Source organism: Diceros bicornis, chromosome 7 (genome assembly GCF_020826845.1).
Source record: "Diceros bicornis minor isolate mBicDic1 chromosome 7, mDicBic1.mat.cur, whole genome shotgun sequence".
Taxonomy (NCBI): Eukaryota; Metazoa; Chordata; class Mammalia; order Perissodactyla; family Rhinocerotidae; genus Diceros; species Diceros bicornis.
Genome location: NC_080746.1, coordinates 55143862 through 55171727, shown reverse-complemented (window position 1 = coordinate 55171727; position 27866 = coordinate 55143862). Strand labels below are relative to the sequence as shown.

The following is a 27866-nucleotide window of genomic DNA, read 5'->3' as shown; positions in this document are numbered from 1 at the left end:
TCTGGACTACTACTATTTAGATACTAGATTTCCTGCACTTACCCTCTAATGTTCTTATATCTTCTCTCCTATTTTCCATCTCTTTGTCTTTTTGTTCTGCCTCCTGAGAGAGACTCCCGTAACTGTATCTTCTTGCCCTTCTGTTATTCATTTTCTGCTTTCACATTTTATATTTCTAAGCGCTCTTTTTCTCTGAATAGCATCCTGTTGTTTTATGTGTGATATCTTCTCTTATCTATCTGAGCATATCTTTTTAAAGTTTTATTTTTGTTTTTGGTTTGATCTTGATATATCATTTGCATTAGAGGCTTTTCTTAGAAGTTGGGTGATACTTGGTTGCATATTTATTTTTAAAAGGAGAGGACTAGAAAGCATTGGAAGCTCTTAGTGTGTGGATAGAGGTTGTCAACCATGGGGTTTACTGTAGGAGAATCTGGCTGGGCTTTTTTCCTTGGAGAACACCTAATGTCGTTCTACTTAGGTCCTTCCTCTTGGGCTCATCAAGGATCTTTCAGTTATCTGCCAGTAACGTACAAGCCTGTACAGTATCTGCCTGTATTCTGGAAGCAGAGTGGGGTGAAGAGGACTGGAAGTCTCAGCATTTCATATGCCTGTGTTCACTTAATCACCTTGTTTTCAGTACATTGCCTTTGCTGTTAATGGTGCTGATGTTTCCCTCTTCAAAGAATAAAATTCTAGTTTATTTGTCAGAGTATAAGAGGGATTGTTGCCTGGCTCTGTGGAGTTGGAAAGGGATTTGGAGATAATAATTGTCTTATAGATTTTAAACCAGTCTTCTTGTTCTTAACCCCAGTTTTACTGCCACTTCAAGAAGTACACAGGCCACCAGTTCCTGAGCCTTACGAGAGTTACTGAGGTGTAGCTCAGACTGCCTCTCAACTCCGTCCTCTGGCTTAGAACTCAACTTTTTAAAGTCTGCTAGGTTAGTTATCACTTGTCCATCTGCTTTTCAGCTTCCAAAATTTTGTTGCTGTTATATCTTCTCTTATTCTGTCTTTGTTTTATTCATGTATAAGCACAATACGTAGAGGGAACAACAATTTAAAACATTGCTGTCTTGTCATTAGAAACAATGGAAGCGTGAAGATAGAAAATCCTTGACCGACATGTTGTTGGAGTTTCAGAGGGTGCAAAAGTAAATGTATACGTTCAATCTGCCATCTTAACCCACAAGTCCCCAAAAAGAGTTTTTAAATGGAGGAAGGTTTTTAAAAGGTAGAAGAAAGCAGTGAACTTTAAAATATTGTCTTTAAAGTGAACTTTAAAAAATTCTATGAATTTTAACTAAATTTAGCCTGATTTTGTTGCATTTCCAACAGTAGAAGAATGAGATCCAAATACAACTAGTGAATGTCCCAAAGCCACAGCTGAGTTTTTCTGAATATTTGTCTTTTCCTGGCCAAGAGTTAAAGTCCACAGGCTCACAGAATTTAGAGATCAGAGAAATCTCCTCTGATTTCTAACACTTTTCTACAGTATTCCTAAGAGATATTCATCGTGCTTCTTAAAAGTAATTGATAAGGAAGGTATTACCTTCTGAGACAGTTCATACATTTAGACTGTTTGTGAAGGAAGGAAAGGAGGGAGGTGGGAATGTTAGTTCTGTCTCTCTGTAATATCTAGCCGTAATCCACATGCTGTAAAGAAGGTCAGCAGTATCATGGGAGCAGCATTATTTGATATTCATGGGCTTTAAATCAGATAGACCAGAGTTTTGTTTGTTTTATTAGTTGTTATAACCTTTAGGAATTAGTTAACCCTCTGAACCTGTATCTTCATCTGTGAAGCAAAGATAATAATACTCTGAGATATTTAAAACTTTAAATAAGATAGAGTATTAAAGAATATGGCAAAGAGCTTGGTACATAGAAGTTGATCATAAAATGATATCCATTATTCTTCTTACTGGTTAAATCAAGGAAAGCTTTTCAGTGTATAACTTTTTGACTAAACCTGAAGAAATGGTAAGATTTTAATAGATAAGCAGGAGATGGAAAGGACTAAGATAGACCTTCCAGTTTGAAGGAATAGCATGACAAAAGCATGGCTGTGTCAAAGAATCGAAGTCTGAGGCTTATTTAAGGAATGGCATGTATTTCTAGGTGTTTGGATTGTAGAGCACATGAAAAGGATACAGCATAATGTGAGTGAGGCTGGGAAGGTTGTCATAGGGTGCTTTAGCAAAAAAAAAAGTTGGTGTTCTCACATGCTGCAGTGCTCAGTGAGACACAGAAAACAAAGCTCCTTTGGGGAATCAAGCATCCCTTCGCTGTTGAAGCTTACTTAATATGGCTTTTTAACACAGTGATCTGATAGAGATCAAAATCGTCATGGAAGATATTGGTAAACCTGAAAAAATGTTTGTTAAATATATAATTATTCTAGGTGAGTCAAAAACGTAAGTAAAGAATATATCCAAGGGAAGGAGATAACAGTCTTTCAAAGACTGTTAGGGGGAAGAAGGAGTAAAATTAAACCTTGCTTATGGATTAAATTAATACAAATAGATAGAAATCAGAAAGGGAAAATTTTTAGCTGTCATGAGAAACATTATTTTTTAACAGATAGAATTGCCTGACAATGGAATGGAAAGCCTGGGAATGAATTAAATATCTAGTTATTAGAGGTAAACATACTAAAGCTAGATGATTGTCAAGGATGCTGTAGAAAATAGGTCTGTTCTGTGAAAAGGTAAATCAAGTGTGCCTTCTAAGATTCTGTTCTATTCCCTATGATCCTGTGCCTAACCAGGGCTCTTACTGTCATCTAAGTGTAAATCTTGCATCAGGCTTTGCCCAGAACACCCTTTCCAAACTAGGACCTTGAGGATTGTTACAAATACCCTGAAGCAGACATTTCCTTGCGTCAGCACTTTCAGCTGCTTCAGAGACCTCCAGTAGCTTTCACTAGAACAGGCTCCTGATGGTGCCTTAACCGGGGGCTTCTCCACAGTCCTGTTGAACACGGTGAGACAGTCTTCATCCAAATGAAGCCTTTGGTGCTGCTCCACAGACCTCAAGAGCATCCTCACACGAACAAGAGCCTCCAGACATCTTGATATAAGGCTTGCCAGCCACTTGTAAACCCATAGTAGCCACAGAACTCTTTCCTTGTCTTTATCATAACTGAAACCTGTAACCCTTCCAATGGAAGCTTGTTTTCTGACTCCCCACAGAGCAAGACGGTGATGAAGATGAAGGAGGGATGGAGAGTTTGTCCATTTCTCCAGACCATTATTTTTTCCTTCTTGTGTAAAACTATCATCCTTCTTTGAAGCCGTTTAACTATTCAACTCTCCATCACACCTAGGCACTGTCATCTGACATCCTGATTACTTCTTTGGGGCACTCTGAATTTGAAACTTTGCTTAAGGTCTTCCTTTCTAGGCTGCTTACTCCTATAGTAACCCTGCATTACTCTAGTCTATCCCTAGTCTTTCCCATACCAACTGCTTGCTGTTTCCCATGTTCTTTCTTGCTTCTGGGCTTTTACAGATGCAGTTCCTCTGCTTGGAGTACTATGTCCCTACTACCCTTTCACCTAGTAAAATCCAGCTTGTACTGTGTGGCTCAGATAGGTTATCACTTCCTTTCCAAATGTCCTTGTCTCCCCTAGACTTGGTTAGTTGTCCCTCCTCTGTGTTCCTATAATTTCCTGTAAATGATACTTATTATTCTTTAATATAATTATATGTCTCATTTTTAAATGACTTTTCCATTATATTATGATTACTTTAAAAGCAGGAACTGCGTCTTTTTCCTGAAATATTCAGCCCATAGCCTAGCACATAGAAGGTGTTCAATATCTATTGACTGAATGAATACGTGATTAGAGCTGCCTGTCTTCTTTGTACCTGTACAAGACTGGAGGTTGAACAAAAAGGAATAGACTTGGTGGTGTTGCCATAGCTAGTTTATATAGCTAGCTCAAATGTATTGGGCTTTCCCAGTTTGATAAACAAGGTCACTTAATGCTGTGTGCTTTGCTTTAACAACCAAAGATTTTTTTCCTGTTCTGAACTAGTTATTCATATGTTTTTTAGTTTTTCAGTCGTTCATAAACTTGAACATCTAAATTTGGCTCTTAGCCTGACAAGATCTTCCAGAATATTTTAGAGAAGCATAATCTCTGGAGAAAAAAAAACTCAGACTCCCAAAAATAGATAAAGTTGGGGATGATTCTTCAATGTCTCCGACCCCTTCCCCCTGAGCACTTAATTAGCCATTAGAGAATTACGTCCCAGCATGTGTTTAATGTTCAAAATAGTATTTGCTAACTAAAAACCTCTGTGCCCTTGTATAGAGCTATCCCCATTGTACCTGACCTGTAGTAGGTACACAAAATGTTATCTGTCCATCAGGGAACTGCTCAGGCCACTTCTCCCCATGAATTCACTCCAGATATCTTCAGGTAAAAGGTAGAAGTAATCTTTTCCACCTGTATTAGTTTTCTTTTGCTTCATAACAAATTGCTATAAATTTAGCAGCTTAAACAGCGTCCATTTTTATATCAGAGTTCTATAGGTCAGAAGTCTGGGTGGGCTCATCTGGTTTCTCTGTTTAGGGTCTCACAGGCCAAAATCAAGGTGTTGGTCAGGCTGGGCTCTTATCTGAAGGCTCTTGGGAATAATCTGCTTCCAAGCTCATTTAAATTGTTGGCAGAATCCAGTTTCTTGCAGCTGTAGGTCTGAGGTTCCCATTTACTTGCTGGCTTGTAGCCAGGGGCCACTCTGCTCCTACAGGCCTCCTGCATTCGTTCTCACATGGCTCCTCCATCTTCAGACCAGTAATGCCCCGTCAAGCTCTTCTCACCATTCAAAGCTCTCTGAGCTTTCTCTTCGGCTACCAGCCAGAGAAAACTCTCTGCTTTTAAAGGGCTCATGTGATTAAATTAGGCCCACCCAGATAATCTCCCTTTGCCATAAACATAAAATAATCAGGCAGTAACACCTGGAGATGTTAGGGGTCATAGGGGCCATCTTAAATTCTGCCTACCACCCCACCCTTCAAACTCTCATGGAAGGTCGTACTTTCCCTCTAGGTTCACTTAGTTATCATTCATTTAAGAGGTAACCTCCTTCAGGGTGGCGTCCATTGCTTAGTCATTTTGTAATACCCCATCATACCTTGCACACCTTGCCTGTAGTAGGTGCTCAGTACATATTAATGAATTACTTTTTAAGTGAATTGTGAGATCAAAAGATGAGTAAAATTATTCCAGACCAAATTGTAAGAACATCTGTCCAGTTGGAGGAGCAATGTGCACTTGACAGTTCATTGCCATTTTTGTTTTTGTTTTCTTTTTTTGAAGCTACATTTATTTATGATCAACCAGAGAGACTAAACAGTGAACACATGGGTTTGGACGCTAATGCAATTCAAGTGAAGTAAGAAGAATTTCAGAAAAAAACTTAAAAGGCATGAAGTAGATGTAATAGTAAAATTAATATTTTGAGGGAAAAAGTCATTAATGAAGGAAAAGAGCATTCCGGAAAACTGTGTTCCTTTTAGGGCACCTCATTACCAGATTCTTTAAGGGAAGCTGGAGGGAGTTCAGAAACATAAAGAATGATGGAGAGGCTGTAGGGATCAACTTAGAAGTAAAGATTTTAAAAGACTAAATACCTATAGCTTAGCTGAACAACAGCTGAGTGGAAATGTAGCTAATTGTCAAATGTCTGATACCAAGAGAAGGAATGTGTTTCTCTGAAGAGTTGGGGGTCTCTCTCTAAGTATTAGAATTAAATGAGGAATGAGAAAACAGTCTTTTCTAAACAACTTGTAAGCAATATTTACACTGTGTGCTGGGTTGTAACGTGTCAAGAGTTGAATTCAAATCCCAGCTTCTCTACTTGCTACTCCTTTAAACTTTGTCATATGTAGAGAGGGAATTATACAACTTACTTCATGGGGTTATTATAAAATTAAATAAAATGACATAAGTAAACAGTCAAGTTCTATGCCTGGCACAGATCACAGGTTGAGAAAAACAGTAGCTGCTGTTGATATTACCATTATCATCATCGTCATTCTTAAGAGGTTAAGAGTTCAGAGTGCCAGCGTCCGACAAACCTGGGGTGTACATTCAAGCTCTACCACTTATTAACTACCTATCTCTGAGTCTCAGTTTCTTCAACCATAAGAGAGCTGTAGTGAGGACTGAGTGAAATAATACAAAGTGAAATGTTTAGCATAATGCCTGGCACATAATTAATTTCTCAATATATATATTAGCAGCTGTAGCATTATTTTCATTATCATTAACACTGTCATCATCCCACCATAACCCAGTCAAAGGCCTAGCATATACTATTCAAATTATTTCAAATTTCCCCTATTATATTATTCCCCTATTATATTATAAACAATACCATATACATATCTACGTTTCCACCATTATTACCACCACCACACACACACATACACATACCGCACACTGTTCAGTAATTATTTGTTGAATTAAATTAAGTACTTTCTTCCAGTGATCATGTCAGGTGTTTGTGGTCATTGTACATTGCTGGAGAGATGCAGGAATGAGCTTCTATATTCCTCACGTAATCAAATGTATGACAACAGATTTAAGTGCATTTTTCATTCCAATAAAACTCTGATACATAGATTTACCTGAATTTCTATGAAAGAATCCCTGCACTTACAATAGCATTTTCATTTTTGTCTTTTATACACATAAGAACTCCATGTGGGGCTGGCCCCGTGGCTTAGCAGTTAAGTGTGCGCACTCCGCTACGGGCAGCCCAGGTTCGGATCCTGGGCGCGCACTGACACTCCGCTTCTCCGGCCATGCTGAGGCCGCGTCCCACATACAGCAACTAGAAGGATGTGCAACCATGACATACAACTATCTACTGGGGCTTTGGGGGAAAAAAAAAAAAGGAGGAGGATTGGCAATAGATGTTAGCTCAGAGCTGGTCTTCCTCAGCAAAAAGAGGAGGATTAGCACGAGTGTTAGCTCAGGGCTGATCTTCCTCACATACAAAAAAATAAAGAACTCCATGTGGCTCCTCATTACAAATAGGATTGTGTTGTTGCAGTAAACAGAATTTACTCTAGCTGGATTAAGCAGAAATGGTATTAATTAGAAGGTTACTGATTAGAAAGTGTTAAGATTAATCAGAGGGTATTAATCAGCTGTATTAGGTATTCATCAGAGATAGCTCACAGAAACTGTAGGAGGACCAGAAGAAGAGAAACAGATGGCCAAAAAAAGCACATGAAAAGATGCTCAATATTATTAGTCATGAGGGAAATACAAGTTCAAACTATAGTGGTATACTACTATATACTTAATAGAAAGGCTAAAATTTTTAAAACTGATAGTATCAAGTCTTGATGATGATGCGGAGCAACGGAAACATTCATCCATTGCTGGTGGGCATGCAAAATTGTTTAGCCACTTTGGAAAACAATTTGGCATTTTTTTTAAAGTTAAACATATATCTACCATTCAATCCAGAAATTTCACTCCTATGTGTTGGTCGAAGAGGAATAAAAATACAAGTCCAAACAAAAACTCGTGCTATACACAGGTATAAACCAAATGTTTATAGCACCTTAATTCGTAATAGCCAAAACTTGAAACAACCCAAATGTCCATTAATTAGCATATAGATAAGCAGTTTGTGGTATATCCATGCAGTGGAATACTACTTGGCAATAAAAAGAAATGAACTACTTATACATGCAACAACGTAGATGAATCTCAAAAACATAAAGAAGGTAGACACAAGAGGCTAATTAATCTGTGATTCTATTTATAAGACATTCTAGAAAATGATCTCTGCCCTATTAGACTGTGATCTTCTTGATCTGACACAATTCTTCGCATCAAGGTTGCATCAAAGTCAGTGAAGTGGAAACAGAAATGCTGAGTTTGATCAGTTTTAGGAAGCAAGGTTTAGCTCCCAAGGGAATCAGGAATCCAGATTGGGTCAAAGGTCAATACAAGGTAGTTTGGTGTAAATCAGGGTGCACAGGACTCTTAACATGAGAGCAGGGAGCCAAGGTTGAGCCTGCTGGACCTGACAGCATGAATATCTGCTCTAATGGATTCTACACCAGTTTGTCCACTCACATAGCCTTCAGCCTCCAGAAACATAACCTTTCCTTGGTGATCATTAATTAAAGCTGATTGCAGATGCTATCAAGGGTATGATTTACCTGCTTTTAACGAATTCCAGTTCTGGTTTGCTTGTCCATTTGCAGTATGCTTCACTGACCCTCTTTAGCAACTCACAAAAATTGGCAGTGATGAAGACCACACTTACAGATCAGGTTGACCCAGAGTTGCCTCAGTTTAATAGTGCTGCTAGTTGTTTTCTGGCAAACATGAGATTCTGAAGCAAAGGACCATCTTAATTGAAGTGTTTTTCGTATGACAGATTTTATAATGATAAGTTTGGCTCAGGTATAACCTGTGCCTCATAAATACAACGTGATATAAAGAAAAGAGCCTGTGGTTAGAACTCAGCAAACTTAGATTCTGGTCCCTGGACTCAACCTGTTCAACCTTAGGCCACTTAACTTCTCATTTACCTTACAGGGTAAATGAAGCAGGTGGGCTGATGCTTTCAGAAGTGCCTTTCAGCTCTAATATGAATCCCATGATTCTAAGAGTAGTTGACAGTGTGACTGGGAGGAGGAATAGAAGAAACTTCTCCATTTCTTAGACCAAAGAGCTTTTAGACTTGGCTTTTAGGTCTTTCAGACCTCAGAATGGCAGGCCTCAGCTGTGTCCATTGTTTACATGATAACATATCTATTTTGGAAAAGAACTGGCATGGTTTATAGATGGGGATGGGAAAGTACTTAGGCTATTCTTGCAACCAAAGGCCCATAATCAGGTTTTTATACTTTTCCTTAGCGGCATATATTGCAATGACTCACTGTTAGAAACAATATTACTGCTCATATTAAATATAATTTAAGAAGCTTTTCCACATCTTTGAAAGAGCTGTTATTTTCTTCTAGGAAAACATTTTATTTTTGACATGGTGGTGCCCTTTTTTTAAGCTCTTAATCTAGTTCTTTTTATGTCAGTGAAACCTTAGCATTTAAAAACGAATTGAAATTTGGGTAACTAGTCCTACAGAGATTTTTGACTACATAAGCCAAAACTCTAAAGTTAAGTCTTTGATGCATATGTGCATTTGTAATTTCTTATTTTTTGAGTTCCTCTGGACTGGTTCTCTTTGTAGTCAAATTCTTTGTAATCCCATCACGAAAGTGTTGATCTTTTAGTAACCTTTATTGAAGCATTGTATTAATCCACATTCTCTCACGATAACAGACGGTTTGTATCAAACATATCATGCAGCTTAGCTCAAGCCCCATATGGAACTAATAAGCCATGCAATAAGTGGCCTTGTGTAGATGAATATAGTTTGGAAGTGTGTGTGTGTGTGTGTGTGTGTGTGTGTGTGTGTGTGTGTGTGTGTTGTCTAAACTGAATTTCTCCTGCCAAAACCTAAATGATAAAATGATTCCTGAACTCCCAGAGTCTTTCTTGCCCTGGAAAATTGTGTTTGAAAAATAAAAATAAAATTGAGCACTTTGATGTTCAATTAGGCCTCTTAGCTCAATAGGAGGATGCTCCCTGAGCACAAGAACTCAGCGTTTATTTCTCAGAAGTACAATCACACTTTGTTTTTAAATATGATCTCCAGAGCTGCAAATGGTCTTACCGAGTCAATGGATCACCATTTATCAACCTGTATGAACTAGTTAATTTCAACTACAAGAGTTGTAACATCATAGTTGATCTGTCTTATTTGGTGAAACTCACAGTGAATGTATAAATGTATAGTAATTTGGGATGAAAGCAGCGTCTGGCTTTGTATTTTTATACAAAAAGGTGGTGTGGGAGAGGCAAGCAGAGAAGATAGTTAATGTAATCGAGGTGGCTATAGTTGTCTGTAAATGTATTCTTTGCCTCTTGTATTCTTTCTTTTTGCTTGTTCCAGTAACTATAAAGCCAGATCTTCTGGTTATTTTAGTATAGGGATTTTCTTTTGCTAGTAGACAATAGTATTTGTTTATTTTTCCAGGGAAACCACTGAACATTGCTTCTCCCCACTTCCCATCTAATTTATCATCTATATGTAGTTTTCACCTACTAGCCTACTATACGAGTTGCACAAAAATTTAATTGCTTCCATGGAGTTCTAAGCCAATCAGAGTAAAGCTGAAATTCAAGCTAATTGAAACCAAAATTCCACTTAAAAACCTCTTAGATTCTTTGGGTGGTGGTTCAATAGGAAGTTGTTACAAAAGGTGTTTATTTCAGAGACTAATTTGAGGCAGTTAGACCCAAAGCAATATTTTATTTGCCTGGGTTTCTTGGCATCTACCTTCCTCAATCAGAAAGGAGAGCAGAAGGTGCTGTGTTTAGGGAAGTACGGTATCGATAATGGTTGGTGAGGGCAGGTTTTGATGGAATGTGCAGTGGGATTTCTCAGAGGAAAGAGTACTTCAGTCTTTTAATCTATCCTTCACAGCTGCCTCTGCAGTTGTTTTCCTCATTCACTCTCCTGCGTAAAACTCTGTAGTAGATTCTTACTGCTGACAAGGAAGATAAAGTCCCAACTCGAGCTTAGCACTCTAGGCCTTCGACAGTTTTAATGAATACCCTCTAAAAATCAGGCCTCAGGAGTTTCCATTCTCTGTAAAAATTCTACGTGAACTCCTACAACAATCTTATCAGACGAATATTGTTGGTCTTGTTTTGTAGACAAGGCACAGATTGGTTATCTAATTGCTCAAGGTTCTATACGTTATATAGTAAGAACAGACTGTGAGTTCAGACCTGTTATTCCAAGGACAGAGAACTGATTCACAGTGCCTAGCCGAGTGGACACTAAAAAAATATTTGTTGGGTGAATGAATAGGATGGGTAGGAATTTAGTAAAGGTAGTTCTTTCTTGCCTTTCCCTATCCTTGTCCTTTCCTCTTTGGCCTCGTTCTTTCTGTTCCTTCCTATTTTTACTAATACCTAACTAGGAAGTTAACTTGTTAAAGAGTTACTTAATAAAAATTTAGATTTGTTTCTGTCCTGAAGTATTGACATTTTAACAGTGGGTCAGCTCTACCTGACATAGTATAGCATAAGACTGAACCCCATCCTACCCCTTCCATTTTTATACACTTTCCCTGAGGTGTCCAGAAAGGTAACTTATGTAGCCTGTTCCATCAAACCTACCCTTCAAGTGAATACCTAAAGATCTGACACTCTCTTAGGCCAGTTAGACTTCTGACACCATCGGAAGTGGGCAAAACCAGAAATGGGGCTGAATGGGCTGATGTTCCTGCATCGCTCCCATTATGAATATACACTACCCTAAACATATTTTTACCTTAAGATCCTTAGATGCATGATTCAAACTTGTAATTTTTAGAGCGTTTAAAGTGGATTCGTAGAACTTTGAAAGGCTCTTAGAGATGCTCCAGTCCAGGCGAGTTTAACTACAAAATGGGAATGCGTGCCTGGGCGCTGACTCCACTCCCCCACCACTGCTTACAATTAGAGCAGTTCCCTATTTGTTCTACACTTTGGGCTTCTACATAATATTTCTTCTGAACAAAGGATTCCAGGACTACCAGAAAAATAGTTTGAAAATGATTTGACTAGCCCAAGCAGAGAAGGGACTTGCTTGTGGCCATACAGCAGAGCTAGGTCTGTCACTCAGGTCTCCTGACCACCCACATTATGTATCAATCTTTCCATTTCTCTATGTAATTATTTTAAAGATATTACATTTATATGTGTTATTGCTGCCTCTCTGGAGTGCTTATAGTCAGAAGCTTAGTAAATTAGTAAAAATTGGCATTTAAAAAAGTGAACAATGTACTTAAGATTTTTTCCCTTTGATTTGAACTCTTTTTTTTTTTTTCTTTTCTGATTCTCATTCTTATTAGTTAAGTGATAAGCCGTTGAGCACCAGTTAAAGTGCTCAATTAGTCAAGGCTTTCCAAAGACAGCAAATGGAAAGGTGGTATAGGAAGGGATTTGGGGAGAGGAGTAATCAGAGTGCTTCCTACAGGAACTGGAACTTGTGCTGGCTCTTTGAGAATGGATAGAAATCACCAAATCTAGGATGCCTAGAAAGAGACTTGGAGATAGGAAAGGGAGCTCTCTGCCAGAGTGGTGAGTGCTGTGTAAAAGGCTGTAAGGGAGGTTGTTAGCCAATATTGAAAAACTGTTCTATATATAGGGAACTTCATGATAAACAAATTGAATATGCTCATTTATGTCAGCTCCCTAGTGAAATGCTGTTAATAAAGATAAAATAATTTAAAAATTATAAACTCAGAAGGATGAAAAGAACAGAAGAAATGAACAGGGGATAGAGTTGACAAAATTTTAGAAAATCGCAAGCAAATAAATGAGTGGTAGACTGAGTTGGCAGAATGGAGAAAAGTGAAATCTATAGCCTTCAAGAAGCAATGTAATTCAAGCCAAAGATCTCCAGAAAGACTTAGGATTTGGCGGTACCAGGTACCTCATAGAGTGTAGGGGTAAGGAATAGGTCTAAAAGCAGAAGGATTAGTTGAAAGTCTATAGAAAGAGAAGTAAGACTCCCAGTTCATTTCCCCCACCCTGCATAGCCAAGTAACTAACTCTGCACATACCCCAATGGGAGACTAGAGGTTTACTTTCTAAAAAAATTGAACCCAAGAAGCTCTGAACTCTGAACTGCCTGGTATACTGGGGCAAGATGTAAGATGCCTTGCTGAAAACAAGGGGATACAGTGAAAGCCCAACATACCGACACTGAATTCCCCAACCACTTTTTCCTACTTAACTCCCGAAAAGGGATCCAGATTATACCCCTACGTAGAAGATTAGAGGACTCTCTCTGGAAAAAAATAGTCCTGGCAGTGGGAGTTACTGGGACTGACGTGCCTCCACAAATGCAAGGGCTAGGTTTCCATCCACTCATTCTACAGTGACCCCAGTCAACAAGCACTGCCAATGCATAGACTATTTGATCAGCTTTTCAAAGTCCCATTCATAAAGATGAACTGACAACCAAAAATTACTAGACATTAAGGGAAAGCCTCTAATTTTTTTTTTAATTCTAAAAAAAAAACAAAGAAACTTAGAAGTAACATGAAATGAAGAAGGAGAAGATAAAATAATAATAATACAAGAAAATAATCAGAATTAGGGGATAAGAGTTTTCATATTGAAAGGACTCATTAAATGCCCAATATAATGAATGAAAAAAGACCCAAACAAAGGGTTATAACTGTGAAATTTCAGAATACTAGGGTTGAATAAAATCCTAAAAACTTCCAGAGAGAAGAGTCAGCTTACATACAAAGGGTCAGGAATCAGAATGTTATCAGTTTTCTCAATTGCCATATGCGAAGTTAAATGATAGTGAAACAATACTTTAGAAATTCGGAAGGAAAATTATTCTCAGCCTCGAATTCTATACCCAGGCAAACTATAATTCAAGTGTGAGAGTGGAATAAAGATATTTTTAAACATTCAAAGTGTCAAAAAAGGTGCCTCCCCTGCTCACCTTTTCCAGAAAGCTATTACAGGGTATGCCTCACCAAGATGAGACAGTGAATCAAGAAAGAAGTCATGAGATCTAGGAAACAACAACTTCAACACAGAAGAGAAGTAAACAAAATTTCCAGGATGATGGTGAAGGAAAGTTCTAGGAAGATAACAATGGAGCAGGCCTAAGAGAGCAGCCAGTTCAGACTGGAGCAGAGAGAGGGGTACTTCAGGAAATATCCAAGGGGAGAAATGGACTTGGTAGGTTATATGGTGTATTTAATCAGATTGAGATGGAGTTTTAAGGTTTTGTCCTAGTTTGGGGAGGATCTTGTGATAGGTACATAGGTACTCAACAAGTAGTACTATCAATAAGATAGGTACTCAACAAGGGAAAAAATTGTAATTATCACTTCAGGAAAAACAAACAGGAATGGTATAGTAAAACAAAAAACAAAAAAGGAATAGTATATTACATGGCTCAGCAGTGAACAGTATTTTTATTGGTACAATGAGGTAAACACTAAATACTGATACAACAAAAAATGTGATCTTAAATATCTTGAGAGGGTAAGAAGACGACATATATTTGGGAGGGTAGCGAGTTAAATGCTCATCTTCTTTAATAAAAAGTCAGGAGATGACATATGGGTAAGGGGATAAAATGTTTGTGTGAGAGAAGGGTACTATGAGAGAGGTAGCTTCTCGTTTTTCATAGTAGGAATATAGTAGATGATGTCTAAAACTGGGAAGGAAAGAATAAGAAATATTGATGTAAGCCTATTATTTAGAAATATGAAGGTAAAAAAGAAACAGCTAAAAGTAGTTGCTACTGAAGAGCAAAGAACTGTTGCTTTTTCATTATAAGCCTTCAAGTGGTTTAGACTTTAAACAGCACAGGTACTTTATTTTAAAAATTAAATTAATATATATGTATTATGTGTGAATTTCTTTTTTAGTTCTGTATGTTGAAAACTAAAAGTGTGACGTAGCAGAAAGAATTTGAAGTTGTTATTAAGAGATTCTAGCCTTGATTTTCTCCCTTATCAACTCTGTGACCTCGATGAGTCTTACTTGCTTCATTTATGAAAGGAAGGAGTTTGGAAAAGACAATCTCCAGAATCTCTTTAAGCTCTAATATCCTAAGATTCTATGATAAAAATAATAGTGCTATGCAGCAAATGAAGAGTTAAGACCTGGGTGGAGGCTTCAGAGTCCCACATTTTCCTTCTTTGGTTGAAATCAGACTGGGAGGGAAATTTTCATTGTGGTCTCTGAGAAGAGTGTAACACCCACCTTTCATTGTGGAGCCTGGGGCAGGCAGTTGACTCTGTGCTGGCTCAGGGACACACAGCTCAGTGTTGTTTCAGCATGGTTTTTTTGACATTTAATATTTTTCATATGATTCACAGGTGAAATTGCCATGCCATGTGTAAACAATTTCACTTTTTTATTGTAACAGTGAATTCAGGAATGTCATATTGGGATATATCAGCCATTTTGCTTTTATCAATGTATGGAAAAAATGCTTTTATATTAATACAAGAAATGATGTTATTTAATATGGAGTGGTTCATATAATTCAAGGTCAGCAAAACTCAGGAGGTGATTTAGGTCACCAAGCTAGCTTTGGAAAAAGAAAGAATATTTTCCCTTTGTCTTCTCTAGTATTTTTACCAGTTTTCCTCTCAGACTTTGGGGTAGATGGTGGAGTAGCATGGTTGTGCAAAGGAGGCTCTGGCTAATAATATCTTTGCCATTGAAACATGTGGCCCTGGAGAGTTTACTTCCCCTTTCTGGGCTTCAGTCTCCCCATCTGCAAAAGGAAAGGATCGGCTTAAATAATATTCAAGATACCTTTTAGCTTTAACGTTCTACGTTTCTACCTCCTTACTTTGTTTGTGTCTTCAGACCATTCAAGAGACCCGATTAGGTTTTGGGGTTTTCCTTAAAAAGCTCAGTGTAGTGAGAGTGAACTCTTTCCCTTTTAAGTGTTACTCACTCACAGAGAAAATTTGATTGAGTACTAGATACAAACAAAAGAAAACTTTGATTTTTTTTGTGTGGTTTTATTTTTTAAGAAAGGAAAATATTTAAAAGTTCGAGTTAGCCACTTTTGAATTTAGGTGCTGGAAAAGTAAGACTTTGACTGATGACCCTTCACATTTGTACACCAGTATACAGATTACAAAGTATTTTCTTCAAATATATTATGTTATTTGAAAAATACATTTCTACAGGGCTGTGTTTTACACTTACTGCATATTTGATATTATTTGTGTGAGTATATATATGAATATGCACATATACTTGCCCCAGATCTCTATTATGGTCAGTTAAGGAAGCAAATGGTATTCAGAGACAAAGTGAGAGGAGGCAAGGAACAGACAGATAAAAACCATTTGGCAGGTTACCCAAGGTACATAGAAGGACACCAGTTTTAGACAATCAGCCTATCAGCAGAAATCAGTTAAACTAAGGGCCAATCTAGCCCACAAGCCAATGGTTTCCTCATACTAGCTCTACAGCTCTGTGCTCTGGTTCTGGACAAAGAGGAAAGTTAGAGATATGAGAGAAATACAGAATACAGCCTCTGTCAAAAGTGGCTTGCTATTTATTTGTTTAATAAGCATTGACTGAGCACTCGCACTGTGTCAGACACTGTTGGGCATCAGGGATGAATACAACATGACCCTTATGCTTGATTATACAAAGGGAGTCAGTGAAAGAAGAGCTGAATGTGCTCAGGGTATATAATAGTATCTAAAATGAAATACAAGTTTTCATTTCATACTGGTGTATGTCCCTGGAGTTGATGTTAGCAAACTCTGCAGGGGTCTTTGAAATACCCTGATTTCACAGTTGGTCATCCTTAGTCTTCTCCAAGTTTAGGCGGCAAGGGAGCAGGAAATGAAGAGACTACTTTTAAATACTATCCCCAAAGGGTGGTTGATGATACTGAGATCATACATTCACATTTCCGCTTTTAGAGTTCAAAAAAAAACTTGTTCGGTGGTTCATGTTTTGGAAGCATTGCCTAGTATCTGCCAGAATTTCTTCTAATTCTGTTTTTCCACCTTTACAGCTCAGATATCAGCATGGACTAGGGACTCCAGACTTGAGGCAAACCCTTCCTAACCTGAAAAACTTCATGGAACATGGACTAATGGTCAGGTGGTAAGTACCTTTCTCTCTGATAACCAGAAACTGTAAAGTGGATAATGATCCTGAGAAAGTTCCCTGACTTCCACATTGCTCCACACCTGCCTTCTGGGTTTTCTCTGTAATAAGATATCTGAAGAAAAGGAAAGGCAGCCATCATCCTAGTGTAGGTCTAAGCTCCTGTCTGGCTAAGGAGGGTGAAGCATCCTCGGGAAAGGGGCGGATTTGAGAAGGGATATTGTTTGAACATTTGGAGGTTGGCTGGGCAAGGAATCCGTGAGTGCATTGCTGAGGCAGAGACTGGAGGACCGCCAATGTGATTCACAAAAGGGAGACGTGGAGCCTCTAGGACTTTTCCAAAGCATAAACAAAGGATGTAACTATAGAATGAGCATCAAGATCAATGACTATGAGAGTTAAAGGAAGAAAGCAGAGAAAGGAGTAGGTCCGGTTGTCAGGACCTAGTCTGAGACCAGGAGGCACATACTAGAATGCTTCCTATACAGTATTTGATGTCAGTTCCTGTTGTACCTTGAGGGAAAGCTGCTGCTTAAAAGCACTTTGTCAGGATAGACATGACCCTTTTAAAAAGAGAAGGGGAAAGGAAAGGTCTGCTGCAAAGAAGACATTAGATTGATTCACTTGACCTAAATAAATGGAAAGCTGTTGGCTCTCGCCATTTAGTAATTCTTGAAGTTTGAATCCTTGGATGATGGGCAGTAACATAAAATCATGTGAATGGAAATCAGGCCTTTAGAGCTAGACAACTGGGAGCAGCGTAGTTTCTTTCTTCTGAAGTGCACTGCTTCTGATCCCAGATCTTTTTCTAACCTACTGTGTGAGCTCAATTCCTACCTCTCTGAAACTTAATTTCCTCATCTGTAATCCCTGCCCCGCTCATTTTACCAGTTTGTGGTGAGGATGAAATGAGATATTAAATGGAAAAACTGTTTGTGGGGAGGAAGGTACGAGGTTTTATTTTCTTCTGTGCTGTAAGGATGGGCCTTGAGGATAATAAGAAAGTGACATCTATGATTGACCTTTACTTTAACGTTTTTGATTTTTGTCTCACATGATCTTCAAAATGCAAGTTCCAGATGTCTGATTTTAGATAGCACTCCTGTTAAGCAAATACATAATTGTTTAAAGAATTCTACTCAGAATATCAAAATACTTATAAAAACTTAGTGTTGATATGTCCCTTATGTCCTGAGGAATGAGAGAGAGAAACTGAGTTTTAATGTACAATAATAACAGTAGTAATAATACAAGTGAACTAGCAGACACTTATTTAGCATCGTCTATATGTAAAGTTCTGTGATAGGCACTCTGGAGTGTAACAAGAAGTATAAGGCACAAGCCCTACCTTCACGGGATTTGTGATCTATTTGGGAACAAGGTATATAATTCATGAAAGGTTTTATAACACAAATGGTAGATAATCAAAAAAAGAGGCAATCTGCAACACTGCCTGATTAATCACTAAATGAATCTTGCTCAGTACAGACAGCAAATTGTCCCAAATCATTTATTGAAGAGTCTGTCCTTTGTCCACTGTTTGATAATGCCATGTCTTTCATATACCAAGTTCACTTATATACATGGATCTGTTTTCAAGCTCATTGTTTTGTCTATCCATGGGCTAGTAACACATTTTTAATATTATAAGATACAATTTTTCTAAGGCTTGTTGAGGTTTGAGGATGCACAATAAATAGCATCCCTCTTCCTCCTGACATTTGGAACCATTTGAGACAAGAGATATAAGAGATAGACTAATAGAAATAAAATGTCAGTTTTATTACTGATAAAACCACTTGGAAAATGTGGCTTTAGATGTATAATAAAAGGGCTTGCAAAGACGTCACTCAAAATTAAACTTCCCTTCCCAATCACAGTGTGAACTGGAGAACCCCTGGCTTTCCCCACAGAGGCAGGCCCTTAACCACTCTGCGGTAAGCGGTCATGACTCCTGCAATAACCCAGAGGGGCTAAGCCAAGAAGACGCAGGTTTTACTTTTCCCTCTAAATTCACCAGCCAGAAAAGGCCCTCCTCCTCTAAGAGTGAGTGAATGAGAGGATGGAGAGAGGCCAGGAGTGTTACCCCTAAATCATGTTTTTTCATAACAGGAAAAAGGAAGATACTCCCAACTTTCTCAATATCTGGTAGGGTAAGGCTCCTACTTACGGTTCTTCTTCAAAACTCTCTTGGCTTTTCTTGACTTATCAATTGTATTTGAGTGATTTGACAGCTTTATGATTAAGTCTTCCTAACTATAAACGTGATAACTCTTTACACGCTTTCTTTCTATATTTTAAACATACCTCAGTGAGGTTTTAAAATTTTCTTCATAAAAGTTTTACACATCTGTATGAGATACTTAGTTCTAGGTAGCTTACCATTTTGGTTGCTGTTATAAATTTTTCATTACAACATCCAGCTATTTTGTGGCTAGTATAAAGGAATCTCACTGATTTTTGTATCTGGAGAGTGTGTCCAGCAACCTTGCTTACATTAATTACAATAGTTTATCTTAGATTCTCTTGGATTTTCTGTGTACACAATCATATTTTTTTAGTGATTGATGGCTTTGTTTCTTCCTTTCTATTTTTACAATTTTTATTGCTTTTTCTTGTCTTACGTTTTACTCTGGAAGAGTAGCAGCGATAGTGGTTAGCCCTGTCTTATTTCTAACTTTAAAGAGAATGCTTCTAACTTTTCACCATTAAGTATTATATTTATTGCAGGTTTGAATAGATATCCTTTATTAGCAAAAGGAAGTTTCTTTCTATTCCCAGCTCACTAAGCGTTGTTTTTTAATCATGAATGTGTGTTTTTTGAATTTTATCAAATGCTTATTCTGAATCTATTGAGATAATACTATATTTGTTCTCCTTTACTGTGTTAATGTGTTAATAAATATTAATACATTTTCTAATGTTAAACCATCTTTCCCTCCTGGGATAAACTCTACTTAGTCATGATGTATTATTTTTTCCTATATTATTGGATTCTATTTGCTAATATTTTTAGAATATCTACATCTGTGAACTGAGATGAGACTAGCCTGTATTTTTTCTCTCTCGTATAATAATCCTTATCCCATTTTGGTTACAAAGTTATAGCAGCCTCATAAAATAAATTGAGTATCTTTCCCATCTTTTCTATTCTCTGGAACAATTTATATGAGATAGGAATTATCTATATCTTGAAGGTCTGATAGAACTTCAAGAAACTTTCAAAAAAACCAAGAAACTTTCAAAAAAACCTAATTTTTTTTGTTTGTTGAGCAGGAAAGTGTAGATTTTTAACCACTAATTTAATTTTTATAATGATTACAAGTCAATTCATGTTCTGTTTTTCCAATTCCTCACTAACTTACTCCAGTCTGATTTCCAGTTCTATCAGTGTACTGAAAATCCTTTTATCTAGATAGGTGCCTGCTGAACTGTATATTGCCAAACCTAAAGGTCACTTTTCTGTCCTTATTCTGTTCACATCTAGTGGCATTCGGCCTTACTGGCCATTCCTGCCTTCTTGAAATGTTCTCCTTTCTTGGCTTCCACAGTACTACTCTCCCAGGGTTTTCCTCCTTTCAGCTGCTCTTTCTCTGTTTTTCATATTCCTCCTCCTTTACCTGATCATTAAATATGGAGTTCTCCGTGGTCTCATCTTAGGTCCTCCTCTCTTTTTCTTTCTCTACTCTCTTCTCATGTGATCTCATCCATTCCCTTAGTTTTCAAAAACATTTTTATGCTTATGTCTCCCAAAGTTATATTTTTAGTGTAAACCTCTCTTGCAAACTTTGTATAAACAAAGACCTACTTGACACCTCCCCTGGAGTATTACAAGCATCTCAGCCTCAACATATCTAAAACTGCCTTCCACCAGGCTTCCTCCTCTCAGCAAATGCACGTGATCTCAACCCAGTTGCTCAAACTGGGGGATCATCCACGATTCCCTTATCTTCACTCCTACCAAATCCAATCTAATTCAACAGCAAACCCTGTCATCTCTACCTGCAAAATATATATCAAATCTGACCATGTCCCACCATCTCTGCCACCACCTCCCCAGTCCAAACCACCACCTTCTCTTACGCAGACGCTGCACTAGTCCAGCTTGTCTCCCTGATTTCCCTCTTGTCCCACCTCTGCTCATTCTCCACAGTACCCAGAGTGATCTCTGTAAGTTTTAGCTGTATCTTAATCACTCCCTAGCTTCAATGGCTGGAATAAAGCTCTTTTCCATGGTCTGCCTGGCCCCTGCCTTTCCCCCACTAGGGGCTTAATGGATTTACTCCATCTGACACCACTCTCCCCTTACTCTCGTGTACAGTTGCTATACTGACCTCCTCTTAGTTCCATGAACAAATTCTTTCCTGACTCAGTTATCACACTCACTGTCCTTCTGTCTAGAATGTGCTCTCCCTCTTCCTTCTCTGCTACCACCATCCTCACCCCATCCCCTCATAGAGAGGGAATAGTTTTAGAAAAGGCACAGTAGCTTTATTGGCAAAGAATAGACCACCTTGGCTAGAGTGCAGATTCATTTGAGGAACAGAAAGAGTCTGGGTTTTGTGGTACTTAGCACTTAAAACTGCAAATACAAAATTAGAAAGAAAGTAAATATTTAAAATGAGAAACAAAATCACAGCAAATTACTGGAACTTTAGAGTTTAGATCCCTGTCTTTTGAGATCTCTTTAGACAATTTACCCAAAATGCTTACATAGAAATGCTTCCTCATTGGAACCTGACTGCCCTTTCTCTCCTAAAACGCTATAATTTCTAGCAACTCTCGTTTCTGAGGTACAGAGAAATAAAATGACTTTCCAAACATGGTTGACCCATGAATGTGTAGCAATAAAACTAGAATCTAGGTCTCCTGGCACTGATGGAGTAAACCCATTAAGCCCCAAATTCACGCATTTATGTAGTGCCCCTCTCTGCCAGCTTTGCCAAGCACATTAACACTGAATGAATAGTAGGTACTGCTTTATGGTGCTTTAATGAAAAATGGGCCACTAAGATAGATGCAAAGTACTGCAAAATGAATGCTACATAATGATTCCAAGTCAAGACCACTGCAGGAAGCCAGGCTGGAAGTTACAAATCTAAACAAGGCTGGAACAAGCACTTGTAGCCTCAGAGGAAATCTGAGAATTTCCGAGAACAGCCGTGGACTGAGGAGTTACCTCCCAGGCCTGTGCTCCTTAGGGCAAAGGGTAAAAAAACTCATGCTCCTAAGGGAGCCGCTTACATCTTTTGTAAAAGAAAACACTTCCATTTTCTGTGTGGTTGTTACCATTCACAGATTGGTCCCTGTGGAAGCAGAGTGCTGTATGTTCTTTTGGTGTCGAGGATTTCAAACTGGCTGAGGATCAGTGCAGTCACTGAATTCCTCCTTATGGTAAGCTTCAAAGTTTTGTGACAGCTTGTTTTGGTTTGTTTTTTAAAGAAAAGACAGTGTGATTGAAATTCCTTTAGTGAAGTGGTTTTTTTTTCTTTCACATTACAGAATTCTTATCTAATTAATATCAAAAGCATTTACCCGATTAATCCTAAAACTAACCCCTTTCCCTCATGAACACAGTTACATGGGGCACAGTCCTCCGTGCTTTATGCCAGCTCTTTCGAAAAGACGCCCCCATTATCCCATCCTAGGATAACTAACTCCATCGCAACTGCCAAGCGACACAATTTTGAAAAGCAGAATTTCAGCTCAGAGGTTGTACTCTTAAATATTTTGGTTAAAAACCACCAGCATGCCACTTAAACATCCCATTTTTCTTTCTTTTACTACTAACTGCAAAGTGGTCCAAGATTGAAATTGACATGCACATGCACAGCTGATGCTAGTGCTGAATTATGGTCAGGGAAGAATGTACACGCAAGCTGCTACTTGATGGCTGCCAGTAAGATGATAAGTTTAGAACAGAGTTGAAGAGATTATGTGCTGTGGTTGCTGTGAACGGGCTGTTTGATGGGGCCCTAGCATCCAGGTCCTGGGACAGTGCCTTGGTTATGTCTCTCCACCTCTCTCTCGCCCCATCTCAACTGACCCCCAGACGTACCACACTCATTTCTGGACTCTGTTCTTCTCTCAGACAAGTTCCCACTACCTAGAATGGCCTGCTGTTGCCTCTGCCCTAGCCAAGTGTTGCCCTCACTTCAGGATCCAGCTCATATCCTACCTCATTCATTCACTCACTCAACAGGCCCAGTGGCAGATACAGAGATAAATATATATTGCCTCAGTAGCTTAGGTTCACTTCTCCCACCAAGTCTTACCCACTAGGCTTTTCTTTTTTTTTAATAATTTTATTTATTTATTTATTTTTCCTCAAAGCCCCAGTAGATAGTTGTATGTCGTAGTTGCACATCCTTCTAGTTGCTGTATGTGGGACACGGCCTCAGCATGGCCGGAGAAGCGGTGTGTCGGTGCGCGCCTGGGATCCAAACCTGGGCCGCCGGCAGCGGAGTGCACGCACTTAACTGCTAAGCCACGGGGCCGGCCCACCCACTAGGTTTTTGAGCAGCTTGAGGCTGAGGACTGTGTCTTACTCCTGCTGTGGTCCCAGCCTGGCATTAGGGAAGCAGGTGCTTGGTAAGTGATGAGCATGTGAATGAATGAACAAGCCATCTGTCCTGTTCTGTTCATGGAATATGCTCTTTGAATGCATTCAAGGAGCTTATAGTCAGTCTAATTGAGGCAATGAAATAGGAACAAACAATATTAGAAATTGTTATTTGGAACATTCAGAGGAGGGCATTTACTTCCTGATGTGAGGGGTGTGGGTGAGAATCGGACAAGCCTTCACTAAGCAGATAGCATTTGAGTAGACCTGGAACACAAGAGGGATTTGGGCATGTGAAGGTTGAGGTATAGGACAGAACAGGTTAAAGAAACAGTTGCCTAGTTGTCAAGAGCAGCTAAAGACTCTGGGCTTGAATACCAACTCCACCACTTACTGTCTCTGTGACTTGAGGCGAGTTTAAGCTTTCAGCTTAAATTTATCTATAAAATGGGGATACTAGTGCCTACCTGATAGAGTTGCCATAAGGATTAAATATGTAAATCCCTAGCATACTGCCTGGCACATGGTTGTACTCAATAAATGGTAGCTGTTATTATAAATATGCAATGGATAAATGAGTCATAGTTATTATCTCTGTTTTAAAAATTAAATCCATTCTTTGTTATAGGTGTTTTGTTTTTCCTTGAAAATCTACAGTCATCTCCTTACAAATAGATATAGAATATGGTTCTTGGTCACATTTTTTAATGGCGGCTCATGCTGTCTTGTACATTAATGCAATAAAATATTCACCATCTCCCTCTTACTTTCCCCAAGTCCTTTATAAGACCTTTCTGAAGCCTTTCAGGTAAGTCCCCTACAAGTCTGTTTGTCTTCCTACTTTTTTGGTACCTGCCTTCTTAGGTAACTCTCACCTGTAGTTACAAGTTACGAATAATTAAAGTCTATTATTTACAAAACTTTGCATGTTTTTTATTTAAGCTTGCAACAACCCTGTGAGAGAGGCAGGGCAAGGATGATGATCACTATTTTACAGTTCAGAAAACTGAGACTTAGAAATTTGGAGTGACTTGCCAAGATCACGTGATAAGTGATGGATGTGGGACCAGAAACCCAGATTATCTAACTCCTAGTCTCATGTTTTTTGTGCTATACCATGCTGCCCCTTATTAGTCAGTGGTCATTCTTTTCCATCTCTCTCTTCCCCAGCCCTCTTGTCTCTGTGTCGCTTAATTTCCAAAACCTATTACCTTCCACGGGGAAATCCACCTAAGTCAAATCCAGAGTACCAGAAAAATACACTGCAAAATCAAGGCTGCAGTTCTGGTGAAAACATTCTCTGTTGCTATCCTACCCCATTGACCTCAGAGAGGTAGGAAACTAAGAGTCATGAAACTTTGTGAAGAATTTAAGAATTTTAAGACCAAAAGAAACAAAAATGATTATATGTTTCAACTCCATTGGGTTAAGAAACAAGAAAACTAAAGGAAGCACATAGGTTGGTCTAAAACATGTTTGCCCTGTAGTGTTTGTCTTCCTTGAATTTCATGTTCTTTTTTCAGAATAAGACATGATAAAAGCAGGATTTCAAAACCATCTGTCCTGCTTTATATATGGAATTTTTTGTTCTAAGTTTAACTTTTCCAGACTATAAAGCTTAAACTATCTAGCAGCTTATTGCAAGGCAGTGTGGTACGGTGGAAGGAGCGCTGGATTTGGGAATGAGAAAATGTAGGCTCCAACTTCAGCTCTATCATTTAATTTTCACAAATCATTTTTGACTATCAGTTTTTTAAAATGGAGTTAATAGCACCAGCCCTGTTTCCCAAGCATAGTTGTATGGAGCGAATGAGATAATGTCTATCCAAGTGGTTTATAAACTAAAAAGGACTATACAAAATATTGTTAAGTATTATTTATGCATTTAAGCGTTCACTGTCTCCTCCACATACAGCACTATTCAGAAATGAAAGAAGAATCAAAAGTGTGAGATTTGCCCTGTCTTTGCTTAGTTGACAGTTGTTTAGTTTATAATATAAATGAGTTGATAAGACAAATTAAATATTTTGAAGAACATGACTTGCAAAAATATTCCTATACATTGTTCACTCTTGCTGTCATGTGGAACGTAGAGCCTGAGACCCAGCTTCAGTGGACAGTCTCTTACAATGATGAAGATCAACCTAGGGCTGGTTTATTTGATGTTTTAGGACCAAGTGTGACATTTTTATAGTGACTGCATCAGTTTCAGTGACCTCAGTGAGAAGTATCCTTGGCGACTCTGCAGCTTGCTGGAATTTTTCTCCAGACTCCTTCTAGCGTTTAATGATGTGACTTTGGGAGAAGCAACTAGTGGCTAAGGTCATCTCACTTCAGTGGTAAAATCTCTAGACAGTGCTTTTGTGAACCTATTTCTGATCCAGTCTTCCATTCTTTTTTATAAATAGAGAGACTTAAGCTCAACAGCTTTTTAAATACATAAGAAGAAAGTACCTAAGAACTTTGGCACATTTTAAGAAAATGGTTTTTTCAGTAAACTGAGAATAAAGAAAATTTAGAGCAAGTGAGCCGATCTACTTTCTTTAAAATCAGAGGGTAATAATATAATAGTTCAGCTTTTAAGCCAAACCACTCACCTTTGAAAATGAGGCAGTATCCAGCATGAACATTTTTTAAAAGCCTCACATTTTAAAAGCAAATCTGTCCTCTTTCCTTCCCTCCATCGTGTATATGCCGAATTCAGAACTAGTTTCTGGCAGGTGACCCCCAAGGGAGTTAAAAAACATGTTCTCTAGCTGATGTTGGTTTTTAAATTTAGATCAAACGACATCGTCTTTGAAGTCTCAAGAGGACTGCTTACGGTAGCTGTACCAGACAGGCTTGCCTTTCAGAGTGCTTCCTGCAGGCTGGCATCCTTACTATGAGAGGTGAAGCCTGGTCAAAAATAAATGAAAAAGAAAGTTTTATTGGAGTCATTTACTCTAAGATAGCTGTTTTAGAAGGAACCTTGGCAAGTCATCTCATTGCCTCTAGACAGGTACACACAAGGCATAAGGGTATCTGTAGTATTTTAAAAGACCTTGGGGGACGAGGCTTCTTCCATAACTCATTCCAGAGTTTAAACACCCTCGCTTCAGGAAATTCTTCCCTATATTTAACTCACAGGCCTCCTCCTGTGGTTAACACCCATTTCCGCTTTTTTCTGTCTCCAGTCAGGATGGAGAACAGCTGGCCAACATCCTTTGTGCGCTAACCCTCTGTCAGTGACACGGAGTCATCTGGGTCTCCCCGGGCTTCTTTTCTCAACCTCCAGCAACCAAGTCTTTGAACCAAATTGAGATCTTTTTGTTTTTATTTGTGTCTTGTTTATTTCTATTCATTCCTTTAGATTATAAAGTAATATGTGCTCAATGAATAAAATTTGAAAGATGTAAAAATATACAGAAGTGGGGAACACAGGAGCCCCACAATCCGGGGAGAAAAACCACTAAGTTAGTCAGTTTTTTATGTGTTACATGAGATGGTGTCCTCTCTACTAGTGCTGTAGGATAGAAATACAGTCTGAGCCACATATGTAAATTTGAATTTTCTGGCAGCCACATTGAAAAAAAATTAAAAAGAATAGATAAATTAATTTTAATAATATACTTTATTTAATCCCAATAAAATAATAGCTTGCAGCATGTAGTCAGTATTTTTAAAATTATTAATAAAATATTTTATATTCCTTTTTTCATATGAAGCCTTCTAAATCCAGTATATGTTTTACCCTCAAATCCAACTAACCACATGCAGGTACTCAGGAACCTGTGACTAGGCTGCAGTGTTGGACAGCACAGTTCTTACAACTGTGTATACTACTTTTGTGTATATCACTTCTTAAGCCTTTTACCAATGATATTAAAAACTTTTTAGCATCATTTTAATGGCTGCATAATATTTCATCATTTAGATTTACTATAACTCTATCTTTAGATAGTTTTGTTTTTCACATTACAAGTAACCCTATAGTGTTCTTTTTTTACGTTAACTGAATGTTTTTCAGCACGTTGCCAAAAGAAAAAACCATGAATTATTCCTTTTGAGTACAACTAATTAAATCCATTTATTCATAAAACAAATATATTCACTTAGTATTGACTGTGTGCTCTGTACTATGTTAGATTGGAAAGTGAAGGAGTGGATTTCAAGAAATAGAAGACCAGGTCCCTCCCATACAACGTTTGTAAGACTTGGCTCTACAGTTGGACTGCGCGCATATTGTGTTTTATTGTGTCTTAAATATCCTTCCCTTCATTTCTTACTCTACCCTCTACAAACCCACACACAGCCTGATTAACTCCCCCTTGTCCTTCAAGGCACCAATCAAATATCGCCTCCTCTAAGGAGTCCTCCAGGTGACTACTTGCTCCCTCTTCCATTACAACATACAAAATGTGTGTTGTATACAAAGCACCATGATGTTCTTGTTCTTGGTTAACTCTTTGTCTTCTCTACTAGAATGGAACTCCTTAATGATGGAAACCTTACTTTATAGCCCTCTTTATTCCCAGGGCCTAGCAGACTGCTGGGGAGTGAATGTGGATTTCAATAATGTCTACTGAAATATGTGTTGAAA

At 38.3% G+C, this 27866-nt stretch overlaps 1 protein-coding gene across 1 annotated transcript in view; it reads left to right on the top strand.

The window, feature by feature from the left end:
• UVRAG (UV radiation resistance associated) overlaps window positions 1-27866 on the top strand; it is a 286261-nt gene that overhangs the window by 245603 nt on the left and 12792 nt on the right. Inside the window, exon 14 of the mRNA XM_058545581.1 lies at window positions 16631-16722. Coding sequence (XP_058401564.1) covers window positions 16631-16722 — 92 coding nt within the window. The remainder of the gene's footprint in view (window positions 1-16630; window positions 16723-27866) is intronic.